The sequence below is a fragment of the Aquila chrysaetos genome, chromosome 11 (assembly GCF_900496995.4).
Source record: "Aquila chrysaetos chrysaetos chromosome 11, bAquChr1.4, whole genome shotgun sequence".
NCBI lineage: Eukaryota > Metazoa > Chordata > Aves > Accipitriformes > Accipitridae > Aquila > Aquila chrysaetos.
This window is the reverse complement of record NC_044014.1, coordinates 23,082,558-23,104,391: the sequence shown is the minus strand read 5'-3', so window position 1 is coordinate 23,104,391 and position 21,834 is coordinate 23,082,558. Positions and strand designations below refer to the sequence as shown.

The 21,834-nt window shown below is 40.6% G+C and overlaps 1 protein-coding gene across 1 annotated transcript in view; it reads right to left on the bottom strand.

The window, feature by feature from the left end:
• The window catches only part of TM9SF3 (transmembrane 9 superfamily member 3), a 52,996-nt gene extending 34,945 nt beyond the window's left edge, over nt 1-18,051 (bottom strand). Inside the window, exons 1-2 of the mRNA XM_030029550.2 lie at nt 17,824-18,051; nt 7,933-8,128 (exon numbers count right to left, since the gene is read on the bottom strand). Of these exons, the coding sequence (XP_029885410.1) occupies nt 7,933-8,128; nt 17,824-18,036 (409 nt within the window). The 5' untranslated portion in view covers nt 18,037-18,051. The remainder of the gene's footprint in view (nt 1-7,932; nt 8,129-17,823) is intronic.
• Between the last annotated feature and the right edge of the window lie 3,783 nt (nt 18,052-21,834).

The window sequence follows — 21,834 nt, the reverse complement described above, 5'->3', positions numbered from 1 at the left end:
TCAGGCTCATTGACTAGGAATTCTGTTTGTAAAAACTAAAACTTCTTAAAGTTCTCAGCAATTTTCAAGAAACTACCATAAAGGAAGAAACAAAGCAATCAGGGTAGAGGTAGATAAAAAGGACAGAAGACAAAAATAGGAATAAACGCAAAGAATACGCAGGAGGCTACATCTGGAAATAAAATAAATTCACCTCTTCGAGCCCAAAAGCTATTTTTCCCCATCTACAATTCAGAAGTAATGCAGTTAGCAGCCATTCTTTCACATCCCAATTTCCTTCCCTCATGTTTCCTTTTCAAGTGAAAAAAGACAAAAAGGCTTATGTTTACAAGAATTCAGGCAGCAAGAGATTTAGAGACAACACCCCCATCCACTTCATAAATGTTTTCACTCTGCAAACAGTCAAACAAACATAAATAATTCCAGCTCCCCCTTTCTCCTCTTTTTGTCATCACTGGAATCGAGGACTCCTTTCTAGTAGATAAAATTAATTTGTGCCCCAAGTACAGCTCTAATCTATATAAACATTCAGCTTACTTTCTGCTATACACTAACTGCAATATAAAGCTTAAGAAGAAAATCAAATCACCCACATAGAAAAAACACCAGCAAGTAGGATGTTTCCAACACAAAACATTATTTCTGTGATAATGACAATTTGACAAAATGAAAATATGCACAGTTCGTCTAGTCAAGCAAAACTGATGCAAAGCCTGGTGAAGCAAGATGGTAAGAAACCAGCCAACAGCAGTCCTGCATAGCTGCAATGATTTCCTATAGCCCTGGAGAAAATAGTGCCCCTGGCTATTCTGGAATGGATGCATCTCTTTCTCCTACTTCTTATGAAAACTTCAGTATTTTCTATTTTTGTTTCTTCCAAGACCTAACAAAGGCACTCTAAGTTCATCTTTTCACTGAAAAAAAAAAAATACCATTTTTCAGAATGACTTACTAGGCAGTAAAACTTCTGCGGGGGCGGGGGGGGGGGGGAGAATAACAAAACCACTCAAGTCAACAAATGTCCCAAGAAGACTTTTAGACCATGGATTACATTTTCAGGACCCATACTGGTATAGTGAGGAGAGGAAAGCCATTAAAGTTGGCACCATAGCTGAAACACAGACTTACAAATCCAGGCCTCGGTTTGCATTTATACCTCTACTGAGCTGGTTGCTATACTTTTGGGGCTATGTTCCCCCCCAAAATGCCTCTGCTTGGCACTTTTTCACTTTAACAGTTTTTTTGAGCCATCTTGACATTAATTACAAGAAAAAAACCCAGAATCCCTATCTTCTGGATTTGTTGCTAAGTAGGGATTAACTCTTTCCAAAATACTTGGCGCTTTATTGTCACTCTCTAGCAGTTTCATACTATACTCAAATAAAGGATAACACCTTTCTAATGTTACATTTTTTAACTCACAAAGGATTGTTCCAACACACAGAGGTGAAATGAAAATATACTGTGAATTAAAATAAGGGTAAGAGAGAAACTGGTAGAGGCTGTTAAATGAAGCATTACCTAGTGCTGGAGCATGGAAGCCTGATCTGAGGAAGTGCTATGGGGGCCAGGCTGGTTTTACATGATACTAGCACAACTGAAGGACAACACAGGGATAGGAGCAAGTGTTACTACTGAAATAAAAATCGCATGAACTACAAGTGCTCTTTTTAGAGACCTTTCCCATTTTATAGCCCGAATACAGAAGCCTTTGTTTGCAGTTATTAACCAAGACAAATTTGGTATTAGATTGTAATCTAATACAGAGTGACTCCATGGGCTTTCAGACCCCTGGGAATGTGCCACTTTTTTTTTCTGAGATAAGGCATTCTGCATCTAATATGCTAAGATGTAAACAGTGGCTTTTGCTGCTGTAAAAAAAAAAAAAAAAAAAAAAAGAGAGAGAGAGAGAGAGAAAGAGAGAGAAAGACAGACAGACAGACTTTGAAATATCATTTGAAGTGAAATGACTGCACTGACATCTGACCAGGCTGCAGACAGCAGCATGCCACCAAAAAACTGTCTTCATCCATTTTTATGGATTTTACTCCCAATATTCAGAATACCAAAAGACATCACAGAGATATTACAATCAACTGCGGATCAACTACATTACAAGTTACTCCAGTGCAGATACACAAAAACGCAGCAGAATCATTAGAAACAACCTCATTCAACTCTTGCAAAATATAGGCGTGACTTTACGTATTGTATATGATTTCACCCTCAGCCATACTACACAGCACAGTTCCTCTCACCTCCCCCTAAAACAACTGAATGAAGGCAAGAGGAATGAAGACAAGTGTTCCGTTCTCCACCCACTGCAAATGCTGAAGCTGTCATTTGGTTACAGGGCAGGATTAGATGGTTAAGCTTAAATGCACTGTGCTAAATGATTAAATGAAAGTAGCTTAGAACGGCATTCAGTGGCTGGGGAAGCTGAAGTCTACTTTGCTACAGCTTTACCAGATCTACAGTTTTGTATGTTAGATAGTTCTTATCCAAGTTATGGTTGTGTGAGGACTGTGAAGTCAGAGGTATGTTTTGTGTTGTGTCTATATCAGGCGATGTCAAAGAGGTAACATCTGCTATATAATACAGCTTCAGTAACATCAGTAGCACGTTAAGCAAATTTTAAAAGACCATTAAAGCAAGACTCATTATAAAAGCAGGTGTGCTTATGCCAGATTTCAAATTTCCTATGAACAGCCAGATCAACCAGGTTTTATTCAAACACATAAACCATATAAAGCCTCATTATATCTGACCATCTCCTAGTACAACACTGAACATCATCCTGGACGGCTGTCATTTTCTAGAGGTGTTGCAGAAGGAAGTCTTGGGCAAGGAGTTCTCACTTACAAGTATGGTTATTTAGTAACATTTCTAAATAAGCGCAAAAATCAAGTATGTTAAAAAAACCTTTTCCCCTTTAAATTCATCTTTTCTAATTGGTATTGTATGGCAGTGTCAAAAATTAATTTTCTAATTGAAGTCACTATGATCCCAACATTCAATACATTTAATAATTTACTAGGTGTCAGGTGTAATGTAGAGGATGTCAATTCAAATGCTTGAATAAAGTACTTGACATATTACATAAAAAGCATTATTACTCTAGATTTAGCTTGACAAGAGAATTAAGCCAACTGAAAACTTAAAGTTATATTACAATATAAGTATTCATTAATAATTCATTACTTTCTTCACAAAGATACTTATACAGATTTGAGACCTGTGATACAAGAACAACATTGTTCAGATTTGTAACAGAAAGGAAATCCAGCTATCCTCCATGGTCACAGGTATCCTTTCACATGACGCACTTTTAAATACAAAAAGAAACACTACTTTATGGATTCTTGAATACACTGTAGATTTGCCCCACCGGTCACCACTATGAGCATTCAAGTGCAAACCCCCATTCTCAGCAGAATACATTTCTGCAAAGCCATAATTTTCTTATTCTATTTCAAAAATACAGGCACGGTGCACTGATTCAACTGACAGTTTTACTTACACAGTCTACAGTACTTCAGTTACTGACAGCTGCAGCCTAAGTAATTCTTCAAATATGATGAACAACATAGTTTCACACTTACCTGCTACTGCTGTCCAGTCAAGCTATGTTGAGAAGGGAACTCTTCTTTATTGCAGAAGCTAATTTATTAGAACAATTTTAATTCCCCTTTACTCACTCCAGAGCATAAAAATCTAAAAGTATAAAATCCAAATCTAATTTAATTTTGTAAACTCTTACGACACTCATTTAAAGAGGAAAAATATCTGTAATTGTTAGTCTTGCCATAATCCCAAATGCACATGAGGAAAAACATGATTACCTGTTAACTCAGAACTTAGCTCTGACTCATGAAGAAAATCTATACAAGTTTTCAGATGGTCATGCTAACATTTTGAAAAGCAGGTCCCTATGGTTAGGTATTTAAATGCATATTCAAGCATCTAAATGATTAATGAAAGGTATTCAAGCAGCTTTTAATTATTTCAGCCATAGATGTTAGATACTCAACACTCCTTGAAGCTGTATCTTTTTCTCAAGAACATATGAATCTATTGGTGCCAAAACATAAGCTTCTATTTGTTAAGGAAAACAAAAACAAAAAACCCCCCAAAAACCACACAAATCACCAACAACTCTGTTTCAATTTCATTGCAGCAACTTCTGGACTACTGATGCAGAGGTGAGAGCATGGATCAGTCACAGCAAGGTAAAACTTATCCATTACCAAAAAAAAAAAATATAATTGAATTTCACTGATAGAATCCAGTTACAAATATTTTAAAAAAAAAGTGAACACCACTTCAGCCAAAAAAAAGATCTACCATTGAAGAGTCACCAAAAAACTGAGCTATCATCACATTTCAACAACCAGATTGGAAAAGAATTCTTTATACAAATGCTGAACTTTAAGGCCTGCTCTATGAAATTTAAATTTTCCTACATGCATTGGATATAAATTGTACTGGTTTTATGACAGCTTTTAAGCCTGTAAAAAATTAATCTCAGATAGCAATCCTTTGCTCTGTTTTTTTTTTTACTTTAAAAACCTGTATATCAAGGGGATGTGATTTCAACAAATTTTACATAATTTTATATTAAATAAGTACTATTAACTACTGCTACAATTAGTTTATACTTGTTACTCTGAAATTCAGAAAAAAATATATTTTAATACTTTTAATAGCAGATTAAAGTTAGTAAAATAGAGTTGACTCCCATTCAGATTTCACTTCATAGATGCACTGCTAGAAATACTAAAGCACCTCCTGATATAGAACCTGCTGGATGCCAGCTAACAGCAAAGAGATTATTGTCTACATCTTTTATCCAGAGGACACAGATTGTAAGGGAAAAAACTAGAAGTGCACATGGACAGCTTCCCAGATCATGTACACATACTTAGTCATCAACCAGCTACCACCTACCATCTGCTTTATAGAAAACATCTGACCTGCAGCCACTTTGGTTAGGAGTGAAATTCACTGCAGGTCCAATACAGATTATCGATCTACACAGAGTGCCAATGTGTTAATAATAATAAATAAATTTTTAAAAAGAAACAAAGGACATGGATGAAGAGGAATTCCCCACCTGCTGGGAAATGTACCAGCACATCAATCACCTATACTTACAAGCCATAAACACCTGATTCTTTTTGAAATCTCTACTCTTCCGTACCCATTCAAAGCCTTTTTTAAACAACATCATGCCCAGTCTGTCCGGAAGAATATACCCCAGTATAGCAACTACACATCTGGTACGCACTGGTAAAGCAGTTAAGAGATGCAAAAAGGCACCTGAAAAAAACAGTATGAGTGGAAGACCAGACCTTAAACCCTGGAGAAATTGCACTCAATTTTTCACAATAAGTAATACTTATAATGGAGAAAATCTAAAGCTTTCTGTGTCAAAACATCAGTACAAGCAATTGTGAATCAGAATCTGAAACTCCTAACCTGAAAGCAAAACAAGACTTCAGGAAAACAGGTTTACCTGTTGTAAAGAACTACAGAAGACAACAGATAAACTAATATGGCAGGGACATAATCAAAACCAAAGCAATCACAAGGTACAAAAACCACAGCACTTTTCCACCATTCTGAATTCGTGTTAGTCCAGGATGATTTTGGCTCCCCATAGTTGTGAATTCCAGAAGACTTCTCTTAACCAAATAGAAATAGTATCAATTCTTATGTATTGAGGAGCCGGAGGTTCAGTATTACCCAAGTTGCACTTATTTTTTTTTAAGAAAACAGATGTTAAGTATCTTTTATCTAAAACAGATGTTAAGTATCTTTTATCTAAGTGTTAGATTAAAGAATTACCAAAACAGAAACTCATTAATTTCTCCATTATTGGAGTATTTTACAGAAGTATTTGAGAATATATCGCAGAAGAATGGATTTGTCCAATGCTCTGCTTCTGCATATTCCCCTCAGAAACGGCAGAAAATACTCTGGAAAGCTAACCTATATCTGACTACAGACTAAACAGTGGTCACAAGAGGAGAAAAAAGATAAACTGAAAGTTTCATCTATCTCATCTGTTATTTCAGGAATAAGAAGATGAACGTGCTTTACATATCTAAATAAGCCTGACTATTGCATGTACTTCTGGTACAACAGAGGCTCTAGCTTTTTTTGACCCCTAAAGAAGAAAATTTTTCAAGCATTTCAGCCAGTTCCTGATGTTGAGCTAGTCCATTCCCTTCCCTTGGTATCACCTCAACACTTCCACTATAAAAACAGATTACTAAATTACTACCTCCAGGTCAATAAGGAAAAGGGCAGGTCCAGGATGCAAGTGCTGAAAAGTGAGCTACAGAACAGCACAATCTGCTCAGTACTCCCAGTCACAAAATGAAAGACTTAATCTAGCAAAAATTTGATATGATAGGGGAATAAATTAACTACAGATAATCTTCAGAAAATAAATCTGGGAATAGGACACTTCATAACAGTAAACATTAACTCACAAACCTTGCAGTCTTTTCAATTGGGTGCTGCATCTAGAGAGTACACTTGTCACTGGAGTAACACAATCTCTTTGTAAAGATGGAGCAAGTAAAGGAAGGAAAAATCACAAGTGTAACTGGCCGTAAAAATAAATATTTATCATATTCTGACAATAGAAGTTTTACTTGATTTTCATAGTCATGTTGAATTGCTGCCAGTTGCCTTCTCTGTTCTTTCCATTTTGCGCTTTTTAGCATATTCTATGAGGTTCCAACAGGAAAACTGTTTCTCCCACATTAAATAAAATTTTCAGCAGGCTACAAGTCTTGCAAACCAGTAATAGGACTGTTTTCCACTGTTTGTGCAGGTACTGTTCCTTTCTTAAAAGGAAAGATTCAACTCCAAATTCTTTTAATGCTGAGGTGTTATCCCCTATGCAACTTAAAAATTTATGAAGGATTTACAGTTTTAACAAACTTTTAATCTTTTATTCCACTTATCGTACTTACAACAAAACATCATCAAGCCTCTTATTTTGCAGATGTCCAGTTTTGAATAAAACTTTTGTAACTTACATCTGACTGCAAATTCTTAGACAAGAGATACTACGCTTAAGTTCTTCATGCAGCTAAGCACTGGTGATGCAATGAAGTCTAGCCCTCTAGGGAAAAAAATACATATACACAGAAACCCAAATTGGATTCAATATATAAATGTTAAAATTCAATACAGACAAAAAGAATCTGTTATTATTTGAAGCTCTGCAACTACCAGTTACAAATATCTGAAAGGACCAAAGAACACACACAGGGAAATTATACAATAGAAGGCTCAGCCCTAACACCAAGAAATGTATTTGCAAAAGAAGTTAAATGTCAACTCTGGAACAGTATGGAAAGAGGGAGAGGGCAGGAAACAACAGAAAAAACAGACCAGCTCCATCCTGACTGGCATATGATGAGTTAGAGCCAATAAAATAAAGGTATTTGCCTACGGTATTTTAAACTAGACAGTAACCAGAAGGATACAATAATTAACTTTGTGTTAAGGTAGAACTTTGAGATGTTGAGCCCTTGCTACTCCTTTCCATGGCACAGTCTGCAAGTATTCAACATCATAGGAAAAAATTACATCTTCAGAACTGATAATTCCACAATTCCAGTAAATATACTTTTAATCATTCACACACAGAACGCTTAGTTTTACTTCAGAAAATGTAATCAGCTACTTCAGAAGCATGTATCTGCTGCAAGCATCTTCCTTGAAGGGCACACAGATGAAAAATTTACTGTAAACTGAAAAGCCAGTGCTAGTAGACAACCTTGCAGGGCATTTCAAGCAACAATACAAAATACACTCAGTTGCTAGCAGCAGCGAACTTTCAGTTCTAGTTCAAAAATCAAGTTTTAAGGGTTCGTGGTGTTTAAGTGACTAAATGCACTTTCTATTACTTACCTTTAAATTTGATGTCAAGACCACTAAATTCCAATTCAACTCCTTGAAGTGCTTCTCCTAGGGTTTCATGGTAATGGCTGATGCTTTTTTTTGATCCCACACAGAAAGGAAGAGAGAAGTATTTGTATGTTTCTTGGCGATTGTGGTAAGGTCCTACTGTATTCATCCATAAAACAACTTCCTCTTTATCCTGGTACTGAAAGACAAAGTTATTGAGTTAGATGAGAAGCTCAGCAGAATAAAAATATTCAAGAAACTCTCTCATTCACATTAACTCTCAAGGCAGGATTGTTCAATCACAGACAGCAGTTACATTTAAAGACAGTCGAGTACTTTTGTCTTTTGGGTGGCAGGGATTGTAGAACAAGATTTTCGGCCTGCTTTCCTACACAAAAAAAAGCTTAGTTGATCATATGATTTCTTAGAGCCTATCATCAAAGTATCAGAAGAGGGGGATTCATACAAATTTAATAGAGAAGCAGAAGATGCAGAGAGCAGAAGTGGAGAAAAGCAGAAGTCTCAAAAATAAATAAGCTTTTACAAATTTTGTGGAAACACACGTCAGTTAAAAGCAAAACTCTATTTGTCGTTACTGCAAGAAAGGAAGTATCAGACTAACATCTTGTTAAACAAGACTTCAGCAAATAAATCAGGCCATCTCTACCCATGGTGAACAGGTATACTGTATTTTCCTAAAATCCAACTCCTTTTCATTTTTGTAATGGTATAAATTACATTCAAAATTCCCAGAAGAGCGCAATGCCTCACAGGAAGCACTAAAATGAAACTGTGGCATACCTACAGTAGCCAAGAGACAAAAAAGTCAGGCAGAAGACTGTATTTTGATGCACTTCCAACTTTTTCACACTGAAAAAACAGAACAGCGAAGAGTCTGGTGGCTGCCATGAAATTATTTCTGGGAACATCCACCCTTCACTTTCCACAGCTACTGTTAGCCAGGAAAACTTACTCCTTGGCTAGGAGCCAGTAATTTTTTTCAAGCCCTTATAACTTTTCAACAACAAAAAAGTCCTTAGAGCCATTCATCTATCAGTATCAAATACTGCGTGAATTCAGGAGAATTAAGCGATTTGAAATCGTTACTTGCACTATATCTGAATGCATCTGGATGAGGCATCATGTTTGCTGGTTACCACAAAGCCTCTCACCCAACACAACTTCTTCACCTACTATAATTTCAACAGATTAGGAGGGACAGCAATCTGACTTTTAAGGCAGGAAAAAAACCCTACTTATAACTGTACACACCTGCAAGCACAATCACCATATAGATCCTGATTTTTTAAAGTACAGAAGAATAAAATACCATTTTAAGACCAATATGCAAACACAGAACACATTGGAGAGGAAAAGAAAATCAAATGCTAGTTAGCCGTAACTACTTCATAGCGCACAGCTATATACTGAACACAGTTCTGTATTTCCCTTTTTAACAAATGAACAAAGGTTCTTCAACTCCATTTATTCTGAAAAACCACAGTCATACTGACGGGTTAACTTAAGAAATAATCAGCTACATGTGGAATGCAATACATTCTTCAGATGAGGTGTTTAAAAGTTAAACTCAGTGTTTTAAACAAACATGCTTTGGGAAATAATTTAATCCCTTTATAGTAACACATCATCTCAATTACAAGCCTCACCTATTTTCTTTACAAAGATGCACAAGGGTCATTCCAGCCTCTTATGTGAGTGATCTCCAACACGAAACTTTAAATATCTTACCGATTTCATTCTCAGTTACAGCAAAGACCAAACACTTACCAGTTTCGCAAACCTGCCCGTTTGCAGAGCACACACTTCAGAACATTTCTGACAGGTAAAGAATGTCAACGAAGGAACAAAGGAAGAGTAAACAACACAGCAAGAGAAAGTGGACATTCCTCCTCTCTGCCAGCAACCAGAAAGGTTATACCAGTGCAGCACAGTTGTCCAACTTCAAAGAAAGTTGGGGAAAAAAGGAAGAAAGAAAGAAAATTCACAGTTCCAGCCCCCTCAGCAGCAGAAGCAGATAGTGAAATCTGCACTATGATACTGCCTCTAGCTCTTGCCAATGTAGCAAGGGACAAGTTGGTCCATATCTCTTTCTAGTCTGTTATGCCTAGCACGTCTCCTGTTTCTTCCTCTAACAGCTGCAGAACATATTTTCAGCCCTTTCTCAAAACGGTCTTAACTTGTCAAGAGCCCACTTTAGCATTACTCCCTGTAATGCAACAGCTTACATGTGAACCGAGCTACGTCTCTGTTCAACCTTCAGTAACAGAATATGACAACATCCCTAGGTCTGTGAATTCATCTTTGACAGGGCTTGAATAAAGAAAGCATTGACCACCACTTTACTTAGCTTCTTGTTTCTGACCTGCTTCATACTGAGTTTGGACCTCTGCATTTTTAGAACTATACCAGATCACCATCAAGTGACAGAAACCAACTTCTTAAGAACACATTATTCAAAATCTTGTTAAATATTCTGATCTAATAACGTAACTACATTGTAATTACAACATCTACAATAACAAATTTGGTGTTTGCTTGTCTCTTATCTGCACGATGCTTAGCCCTCCTTCAGAGCCTACGAGTTTTTCCCACAATGAGTCCAAGATGCCATCAGTCTGCTCTGGAGAGAAAAGGGACCAAATCAAACATAAGCAAAGAATTCAGTCTACATTTATTACTTCCTCCTTTCTCACAACCATCCCAGAACAGCACAAGAGAAATCTGTTCAGGACTGCTACATAAATGAACATGGCACCTCAGCCATCCCAGGCTACACCTCACTCACAATCAGCAAGTCGCTAGTCACAGCAACTTGCAATCCATCAGGTGCTCCCAGTGCCCTCCCAAAATTAAGAGGACTGTAGTAAGACATCCAGCTTAAGCAACTTCAGCCTGAATTTGGGGGGGGGGGGGGTGTTGCCTAGCAGAAACTCAAACAGATTTTCTTCTCCCTACATTTGTCAAGTTTTGCTCATTCTCCATTATGAACATGAGCTTTCACATTTAAATACGTCTCCCTGTCATGACATATCTCATCCTTATAATCTTACCCTAGTGGCAGGGTAATTTGGTGGCAAGAACTCAGTGCTATCAAAGCGTTCAAGTTTGTGGTGGTTTGGGTTTTTTGTTTTGGGGTTTGTTTGCTTTTTTCTTTTTCATTACTGCCTTCACAATATCAAACCACTGACAACAAATAACAGTGTCAACACACTTACAGGAAAACAATTCTTATTTAGGCAAGACAAAGAACTAGAGCATCTTGTAGGACTGTTCTGTCACCTCTATATGAGGACTTCTAGGTTCGGAGAAGGCTAACATACAACATACCTTCCAACAAAAACGTCACACTACGTGAGAGATAACTAAAGCTTGCTAAAGAAAGCCCTGGTTCCACGGGAGCCACAGCACTCAGGTACGCTGTATCAGTACCAGTCAGATTTTGGTCAGCATATTCATTGTCAGTCTTGCAGTAGTTTCAACTACTGTCACGCTCTTTTATATCTTCTTTCAGCATATGTGGAGTCCCCTGCAAACTGTGGAGAACCTGGAGCCATAGAAAACAGGAAGAAAATCTCAGCTCCATAGCACCACCTTTCATTCTCGTCAGAAAGAACATATTGAAGAAACTATTCTCATTTCATCAGGAACCGATCAGCCTTAGACACATTGAACAAAATGACAAAACAGAAAAACCCTGAATTCTTATTTTTACTGTTCTGATACTGGCTGACAAGCAACTGTTCGACTGTACCCTCTGAGCTCTGAATGCAACAGAGCAAGTCAAAATCCTATTGCCTTCTGTTAACCTTAGCAGGCAAGTCAGCAATAACTCAGAACCAACACAGAATAAGACATGGTGCAAAGAGTCCAATAGCCTCTTTCAAAAATTGTTATACAGCAATATAAAACTTGCATAACCAACTGTAAGTGTGATAGTTTCCTTATCTTCTGCTACATAATCAGCAAGCAAAATACTTCAACTCATTGAGATTCCGCCAGATCCCAGAAAACATGACAAAAGTATCGAGAACTCCCTATCAATACAGGTACAGAACAAACAAAAGAGAAGTCAGCTACAATGTGCAGGAATATCCACGTCACACATCCAACGAGTTAAATTCACCAAGTATAGCTGTCATTGTAAGAGATCTAAATAAAAATTTCTTGCTCTCATTCCATATATCATAAGGGTCCTGAGTCACTATTTGACCCATCACTGCTACAGGACTTTTAGAAATGAAACAAACATATTCCTATTACAGCTTTATCTAAACTACTGAGGCTTGCAACAGGGGCAGGTAGTAACAAAATAACACATCAAATGGTAAAATAATTTGAAGTAAAATCAATGATCTGCAGAGAAGACTCCAGATAATTTGAGTGACATAAATCTAATATCTAGAATTACACTTATGCATGAATGCAATTTTTATCTTCATCCCTTATGAGAACAAGTGCCAAACATCTTCCTAACATGAAGGACTTATTTTGCTGTACTGAAGTACTGCCATTTCAGAAATTCTTTTCTGTTCTTCATTCTCTTTCCTGACTTGTTTGCACAGAATTAGATGGCAGAAAGGCAGCTTTTCACATGCCAGAAGATGGACGCAAGTGTCCTATTAAGAACATAGTAACTGACAAGGCAAAAACCATCAACAAGTAAGATGCTGCAATCTCTACCCTGGTATATCTCTGCAAGCTCTTCTGGTTTTGGTTTATATGGAAGCACAATATACTGCATATAGCTCAGAGATCCTAACTAAATTCACAGACACAAGCATTTAACAACTTGGTAGTGATGCCAGAATTCACAGAGTTCACTACTTCCAAATATGAGCGAAGATTACAAAACACAATTTTAAATACCTTTTACTTACTGTAATTTACGAAAAACGTAGTATTTGTTCTGTAAGCATAGCAAGTTTGGCTTTGCATCTTTTTCTGCACTAAGTTTAATACCAGCTCAGTAATTTCAGTGACTATGTGAAGTATATAACGATCTTTCAACTGTGCAAAACCACAGGGGCAGCCTGAACAAGTCTCAGCATCAACACAAGTTACCTACCATATGCTGGTACAATCTGATTAATGGGAGGCAAACCTTCAGAAACTTTTTTCCATAATTGCCACCCAGGTGGTGGACAACCAATCTGCACCTCAAGTGCAACCACGTATCAGCTACAACCCTCATCACAGCTGGGGACACCTGTTCCAAAGCAGCACAATATGGTCATACTGCCTGTTCAGAGCACTGGGCTATAGAGATGTTGTGCACGTGCAAGCTAAAATCGCCTTAAACCCATCTATACCAGCAACAAGGCAACACTACCATTCTAGTCCCCTGCAGAATATTAAACTGGCATGAAGCTTGCGCAGTTTGACCTGGCCAAGCGTGGACTTCTGCCATGACAATACAACTACTGAAAACTCGGGTGTATGCACCACTTTGAGGCTTAATACAAAGACAATTTCCATACATCTGTATGGTTTAAAAACTATTCGAGCATAGCCATACTCAGACAATCTTCAACACAGTAAATGCATCTTTCTTTCCTGTTACCCAATAGGGCACTCATGATGTGGAAAGCAACTTACTGTTCTCTTTGCACAACCATAGAAATTAACATGGTAGCCCTAGAAATGAACTATTTATTCTATAAAACAATTAAGACTAGATTAAGTCAGTATATGAAAGGCTGTAGAAAAGGATACGAGACTGGCAGGTTGTTGATACTCTTTTTTAAACCATGAAAACACTTTGCAAAAAATGATGGAGGCACAGAGAGGATTAGAGCTACCAAAGCTTATGTGATGATTCAGCAAAATAAATTCATATCAAGATAGTTTCTTTCAGAAAGTATGCAACGTTACTCCTTTTCTCAAGTTGAAGTTTGGAGTGAGGCCTTCCACGATGCAGTTCCTTGAACTCCAGCACATCTTTCAGGGGAAAAGGACCAACATTATCTGTTACTGACAGAGCAAAGCTGCCGAAGCAGGACAGGAAATAAGAGACGCAGCAAATAAGACTCAACCAGCAAGTAATATCCCAGGCAGCTTCTAGTCCCCAGTATCTTACAGACATTCTATCAAGCACTGTGACAATACTCAACGTTTGCAGCTCACATCCATAGTCTTATTAAACTGTGGATTTCAGCCTCATGCTCTTCTTTGGATAAAGCAGGTTATTTCTAGTACAATCTCTTCATCTCTCTCTGAATTGTAGGCCTCACCAAAACGTGGCTAGAACTGTACTAGCAGCATAGTCGGAACTATTGTACAAGCAGTCCTTTTACTGTTATACTTCCTAGATGCACAAGGTTGCTCAGGCACACCACATCCTGCTTCTGTGACATTTATTTCACCTCTTCAAAATGGAACCATGAGAACTTCAGAAGGAATCAGGCTGCTTGTCTGCACACAGCTTCATATGCAAAGAGGTATTTTACATGCACTGAAATGTTTTCTACAGTGTTTCTCTAACTGACAATTTACAGATACGATATAAATTTCATATTTTTATGTATTAATTTTAAACAAACTTTACAGGCTCAGGGTTTTAACGTACTTCATCAGGCTAAACGTCAAACAAAAATGCTTTTCTCGATCATTATAAATTAGGAATTTTGCTATGTAGTATAGGGTGGGTTTTGTTTTATTTTTCAATGCTTGTCATGTATTTCCAAGCTTATGGAGCACTGATAATTAAACTGAAGCAACATTAAAAAGCTACCTACTCCCTAGATCATTTCCCTGCAACAAAAACCCCAGGATATCTCAGAATATTTTTATGGTTTGCCTATTTTCTCAACAACTCCAACAAGTCTAGCAACAGAAGACATGAAAGCAAAGGCCAGGCAGGAGCCCATCAACCCTGCTTCTGCAGGATCAGCAGATATCATGATAAGGCCACCAATATCTCACCTATACTATCACTTCCACAAGTAAAAGGCCAACTGTCAAAAAATGGTGCAATTATCAGAATACAGGCAAAATTCAGGTACATGACACACTCTGAAGCACGAAAATAAGTTAAAGAATCAGCAGACAAGTTTTCAGTTAGTTTCTGATAAATTTTTCTGTTGTGGTCTGAAGTTACAGTGCTGCGCTGCCTTTTGATAAAGGAGATTTTAAATGCTGTGTCAAATCCCAATTTCTCTTCACTTACTATTGATTTTTAAAGACTTGAGACTTTATCTTATAATTGTATTTATACTATTCTTTCCCTAAACAAATGCAGACACCGTTTTTAAAGACTAATTCAAATTTAAGATAAAGGATTTAGCTGTTGATCCAATGAAGCTATCCATACCTACTATCTCCAGAAACACTAGTAGTTATAGTCCTAGAGCTTCAAGCAGAGTCATCTCACAATTACCTTTTATAATATATGCTTATGCAGTCCTACAGTTATAAAATAAAGAACACATATAAAACATTAGCCTCCAATTTACATTAATACAAAAATACATATTATAGCACACATGTATATTATTTTATAAATATTGTATAGTATTATGTATTATAGCAGCAGTAAAGGAATTTAAAAATTAACCTACTAACACAGAGCATTAAATACTTAAGTCAGTACTTCTAAATGTTCAGCATGCTCAATACAGATAAGGCCCTGTACATCAGCAGTTAAAAGTAAACTGTGGCAAGATGTAACAACGCACCTTCACCCAGACATGACCAAGTACTTGGGCACAAGAAGTTGCACACTAAAGCATTAATAAGGAAACAGCAGTGCATAATGGTGTGTATTCCTACCAATAGGACTCAAGTCTTAAAGTTAGTAAAAATTTACATTTTGAAGTTACCAAGTCCTGAACCAGTATATTACTATTTCCCCTCCACTTCCCCAAAAGCGAGCAGAGCCTCCAAAATGTAATAAAGCACGTTGGTTATAAAAAGATTAATCTTCCAACTGCAACCATATTCGAAACTGAAATTCATTAAAATGCAGTATTTAAGGAACATTTCCTTCAGGTTCTTAATCTCAAAATCAGTGTACTACTGCAAAACCCTGTTCATGTTTCATCCATGCTATTAATGCTTCCACTCCAATCTCCTGTGCAATATTAAAGTATCAAAATATCTAAGCAAGGAGACAGCCTTCCAAAAAAAGGTAACCGTCTTCCTACATCAACTATTCCTAACCTATCATGTGATGTTACTGAACTGGACACCATGTGAATGAGAATACTAAATCAAGAGACAGCATTATAATCTTGAAGAATTAGTAATTCAGATGAAAAAATGACAAGCCTTCAAAAGTAATTTGTAATTTCCATTGGTAATTGTTTAGGTAGTAACTCAGAAGACCTAAAAACCATCAGAATTCACTTTTGAAGGGAGAGCTCAAAAGTAAATAAATTCAATGACAGCTTTATGAAACCCGTTTTTCCCCAGAGGACTACCAATATTAAATGAATAATCAGGAACCTCTCAAGTCAAAGAGCCTTTAAAATAAACACAGTGCTATGCTGAAAACCACTTCACCTCAGCAGAAACCTAAGCTTAAAACGCAGGTTCAGCAACAAAACTGGGACCTAAGCTAGTTCAAAGAATATCTGCTTCTTGAAAGTATTCAATATTAGCTTAACTTTTCTGTCATTAACTACAGCACTGATAAATCCCCTTCGCTTTTAAAAAATAAAGACAATCCTAAACAGTTTTCAAGTCTCATAAGTGCATGGAATTAGGCACCTAGTTAACTGCCGCTTATACAAAAACTATCAATGCTACTTATCTGTTTTATTAAAAACACTTATTAAGCTTACCATACCACACCTAGAGAAAGCTATGTTAAGAAACTGAGCAAGCGTTCACCAGCCAGGCTGCTTAAGAGCACAAAAGTTCTGACAGACAGACATTGTGTTTAATCACAGCCACACTCTAATCCACTCGTGAGGAAACGGGGACGGTTTTCAGTAAAGTCTCGTTCCACAATCACATCTCAGCTCACGGCGCAGACTTCCACCCTCCCACACCAAAACCCACGGTTAACACCACCCCGATACAAAATCGGAAACCGATGAAGCACTGGTACTTACTTCCTAGATATGCTTTTCGGGTGATACCGCAAGCACTTTAGCAAACCTATCCTCACACCAATAGGTGAGCGCTCAAGTCAGCAGCATTCTATGCACCCGTTTTCCTTAGGGGTCCATGTCAGCGTTCCAAGTCCGAGAGCCCCCTGTCCTGCCCCTACTCCTCAGCCTGGACCCACCCCATGCCTCCCTCTCCCCGAAGCGAGCTGTCACGCCGCAGCGCGTTCCCACCGGGCTGTCACCGCGCAGGCAGCGCGGAGCCCCGCTCGGGCTTGGACTTTGGTTCCGAAGCAAGCGCAAACATCCTGGCGGAACAAACGGCTATTCCCGCAGAGCGCAAGTCAAACAGCGAGGCAGCCCTCTTTAAACAAAGCACGCGTACCTGCCGCGGCTTTTATCTGCTCCAGGAAAAGCTGGCAGAGGCGGCGGCTAGCTCAGCGCTACCGCACCCGGCCGCACGGCTGCCACGCTAACGGCTAACGCAGGGAGGTCCCGACCGGATCAGACAACTCCGGCAGCCCTTCCCCGAGCGTCCCGCTCGCACCCAACTGGAGAGAACGGGCCCCGATCCCGTAGAAGCCCGGCCCGCGCAGCCAAAACAACCCGAGCGGGGGCGAAGATAAGAAGGAAGCCCCGCGGGGGGGGGAGGGGGCGCCGCCGCCCCCCCCCCCGCCCCCCCAGGCCGCGGCCCGTCGCTCCCCGCCCGGCCGCGCTCTCCGGGCCGCTGCGGGCGCCGCCGCCCCTCGGCGGCAGCAGGGCCCGCGGGCGGGGAGGCCGGGGCTGCCGCCCGAGCGCCGCCGGGGGAGGCCGGGACCCGCCTCACCGTGTGCTCGTGCTCGTCGGCGCGGGCGCGCAGCGGCAGGCACAGGAGGAGGAGGAGGAGCAGCGCGGCGGCCGCGCAGAGCTGCAGCCCGGGCGCCGCCATCTCGGGCCTCGGCGTCCCCGCGCACGCAGCAGGCCCCGCCGCGGAGCCGGCCCGCGCCCCGCCGCCAACGCCGACCTGCGACGCCACTTCCGCTCCGCCCGGCCACGTCATCCGGCCGCACGCCGGAAGCGCGGCGCCTACGGCGGCCGCCAGGAGCCGAGCCGAGCGGCGGGGCGCTGCGCGGGGGGGCCGGCCGCCGCCCGGGAGTACGGGGCGGGGGGGGGGGGGGGGGGGCCGGCCGCCGCCCAGGAGTACGGGCGGAGCCCGGCCTCGGCGGGCGGGTCGGTGGCTGTGGGCGGGAGCAAAAGGCGGGCAGTCGGGACCCGAAACGCTCAGACAGCGCCGGCGTTTGAGACACCGCGGCTCTCAGCATGAGCGCGGTGAAGCCCGAGTTATTTTTTTAATTGGTGGAGTTGGTGTGTAATTGATAAAATCATAACGTACTGATCAATTCAGAAGAAGGTGACCCAGGGCGGTGCGCAAGTACCCTCGGAAACAAGCGGCCGCCTTTTCTGCAACGCTGGTCCAAGCAGAAGAAAGTCACGAACGCTGAAGTGCCGACAGCCGCACCGGCCCGAGGGGCAGGTACTGAGGCGGCAAAGCGGCACCCAGGCGGAACGAGTGGTAAGTTTGCTGTCAGTACCGCCTAAGATAAAGCCTGCAATCCCGTGTGTGACCTTGGAACTACCTCAAGCTACAAGTCCAAAGTAAAAAAAACCAAACCAAACGAAACCCCCAAGCCAAAAAGCTCTCGGTATTAAGCGTTCATTGATCAGACAACTCTTAAACTGAACAAATACAGAAGCAATTTTCAGAGGCTATCAGGCATAATATTTAAAAAAAAAGGGGGGGGGGGCGCAGTACACCATCTTCCCAAATATCGCACAAGCCAACAGAGAAGTAAGACAGTGAAGGACAGGAGTTGAACACACGAGCTGCTCCGTGCTGTTAAATGCAATCCATGCTTTGTAGGAATGATGCAAAAACAGACTTCCCTCTTTACCACTGACCACACCTACACTAAAAGCTTTTCCCCTTGTGGTCTTCCACATTCATTCTACCTTCCCTGAACGTATTTTAGCAAGCTACGTTTATACGAAGCCTTTTCCTGATAGTACGTTCACAATCTCCTATTTCAGTAGAAGCAACGTCCCTGTAAAGATACTTGTCAAAACCCATTCAAAACCCTTGTTTATATTAAAAAAAAAAAAAAAAAAAAAAAAAGGAAAAACCTAGACAGCTTTGATAACACCATATGTTTCTTTCTAGTCATCGCATCTCAGTCCAAAACAGAGTAGCTTACCCTTGGGAGACAGAGAGAGGAGGCTTCAGCATCTTCGGTTTATTCAGTACTTAAGTCTCTCAGTCAACAACAGGGCCAGCCAGAGCCATCTGCTGCAGCGGGTTTTGTGAAGCATGCTGTACAAAAAGCAAACACTTTCCCCGGGGCCGGCCAGCTGCCACCTGAGCTTGGTGGATTGGTTGATGCCCCTACAGGTGGCCAGGCCATTTAGTTTTTACCAGCAATTTTATTATCTGTTCAGTCCTTGAGCTCTAATGTTTGACGGAAACACACTTCATTCCCACTCTCCCCCCCAAGCATATTCTTGAGTAACCAACAATCTGGCTGTATGCAGTTTTCTTCTCTGGTCTCTTCTGTGCTTCAATTTCAGTGCACTTCTCGTCTTGGGTGGAAGCAATACACACCGCATGCTCACCAGCACAAATGGAATCTACAGATACAAGGACTCCATACGTTGAGCCGTAAGAGGCTTAAAGCAACTAACTGAAACCAAACCAATGTGGAACACGCATTTTGGCAGCTAAGAAGGTGCATCTCTGCTGGCCTGCGAGAGAATTGAAAGTCATGCCTGCATCCCAATTGTTTACCTGCATTTAACAGTGAAGCTGTTTTAGTGCTGTTCCTTTTCTCCTTCATAGGGCGATAGTTTTGCTGTGATTACTGGTCAGTGAGATCCCCAACTAATCCAAAAGTTACAAAGGGACAGTAAGACGGGAATGCCTGAGACTACACCTGGATCTTTGATTTCCCCCCGTTATGCAGTGCAGAAGGGGCCTGAACAGACTGCATTTATAGTTATTTCTCAGCTCCACCTGTCCCAGCTCACCTCTCCTCCAAACTAGAGCCCCACTACCATTTGTTTTTGTACAATAGATCAAATCAGACTCTAAGGAAGTATCTAAGCTGCAAATGGGAGAGGGACTGAAAGACTAGTTAGGAGCTACTTTTCAGCAATTCAGATATAAACAATCTCACTGCAGTACTAGCAATAAAAATCAAGTTCACAGGCATGTTACTAGGATTGTGCGAAGGCAAATGCTCAGATACAGTTCAGATAAACCCCTTCCACAGAAGACATTTGGCTATTGCATGCAGAGGGTGCAGAATTAAAAATTAGCTGGGGAAGATGGATCCCTGGGCTGCTTCAGTCGAACAGCTTTGAAAGAAAATCTTCTGCATAACACACTTTCATATTTTGCTCTTCCCTTCCTGCCTTGTTACAGTTTTCCCCACATCCTACATTTCTACCTTACGTTGTGCCTGGCAGATGTGGAAGCAGATAAATTCCACTTATCACATCACAGCTCCAAGCTCTGGAGCACAGCTGCAGCCAGCACTAAGGACATGGGGAACTTTTAAGCAAAGCCAGGGAGCTGTGTGCAAACCAAAGCATATGTGACAGCTGAAGACAACCAATCTGTTGAATTTCCTCTTTTAGTTTATTTCTTTTATCCCTGTTTCCCTCACTTATCCATGCTACCATTTTCCTCATTTCAGCACCAAAACCTCCTTCCCTGCTTCCAATTTGACAAAATAGTGCTGGGAACCTTGTTCTGTTCCAAGAAGAGCAGAGGAAGGCAATTCCCACCTCACCATTCCCCTGGCTACTGTGAACAAAGAGCAAACTGTCAGTGAGAGCCTGTAGTGTCAAGAGTTACTGGAGAAGGCACTGAGGTCCTTTAAAAAAGAAAAAAAAAAAAAGAAGGAAGAAAAAAAAAGAAAAAAGATTAAAAGGTCACCGCTGTAGCTATAGGCCTGCAGCACAACACCTGCATCCCTCTGTCATCAAAAGGAGAGACTCTATGAACTGTATTTAGAGTCATACCCTATGAGTTTAATGTGTAGATGATATTTAGCTTATGCCTATACCCCTGAGAGCAGCAGGGGCTTTTCCACCTTCATTCAGTGCTGGCTGAGTCACAGTTGCCATGTGTCACTCTCACAGCTCCACACATTGGCTTTGCCACCCTGCAAGAGAAAGGAACTACAACTCTATCACCTGCTCTCTTACAGATTAAGGGGAGTTTACATGACCAGACAGAAGCTTTACATGACCTACCTGTACCCGAGGGATCACCTAACACAGATGTATCTATGTCTCTCTCAGGGCTGGAAGAGGGGGAATGGCTTGAAAACCAAGTCGGTAGTGATCCTTAATTCTCTACCCTGAATGTTATCTCACAGAATTCCCATCTGCATCACTCATGGACAACCAGAGCCCCCACGGGCCAGGATATGCACAGAAGATTGCAAGGCCTGGAAGGGGGAAAAAAAAACCCAACCAACCAACCAACCATACACCAAAACAGTTCACTTCCATCATTCGAGTCCCTTGAGATGAGGAATCAAATGAATTTCTGCTTTACATGCTTTCTACATTTGGAACACAGAGAGCCAAACCAGGAAGCTCTCCTTAAGTTTGTAAGCCCTCAGGCAGAAAAAAGGCTGGATACAGCTGTTGCATATTCACATCGCTACAAAGGAAGAGTAGAGCAAGCAGAGTCCAGCCCCCAAGCTGCGTGTTTCCACTGCAGCAGGCTAACTACACGGCTGGTATTTGTGAGGTGTGTGCATTTATAATTGGAGACTTGCTATACTACTCCAGA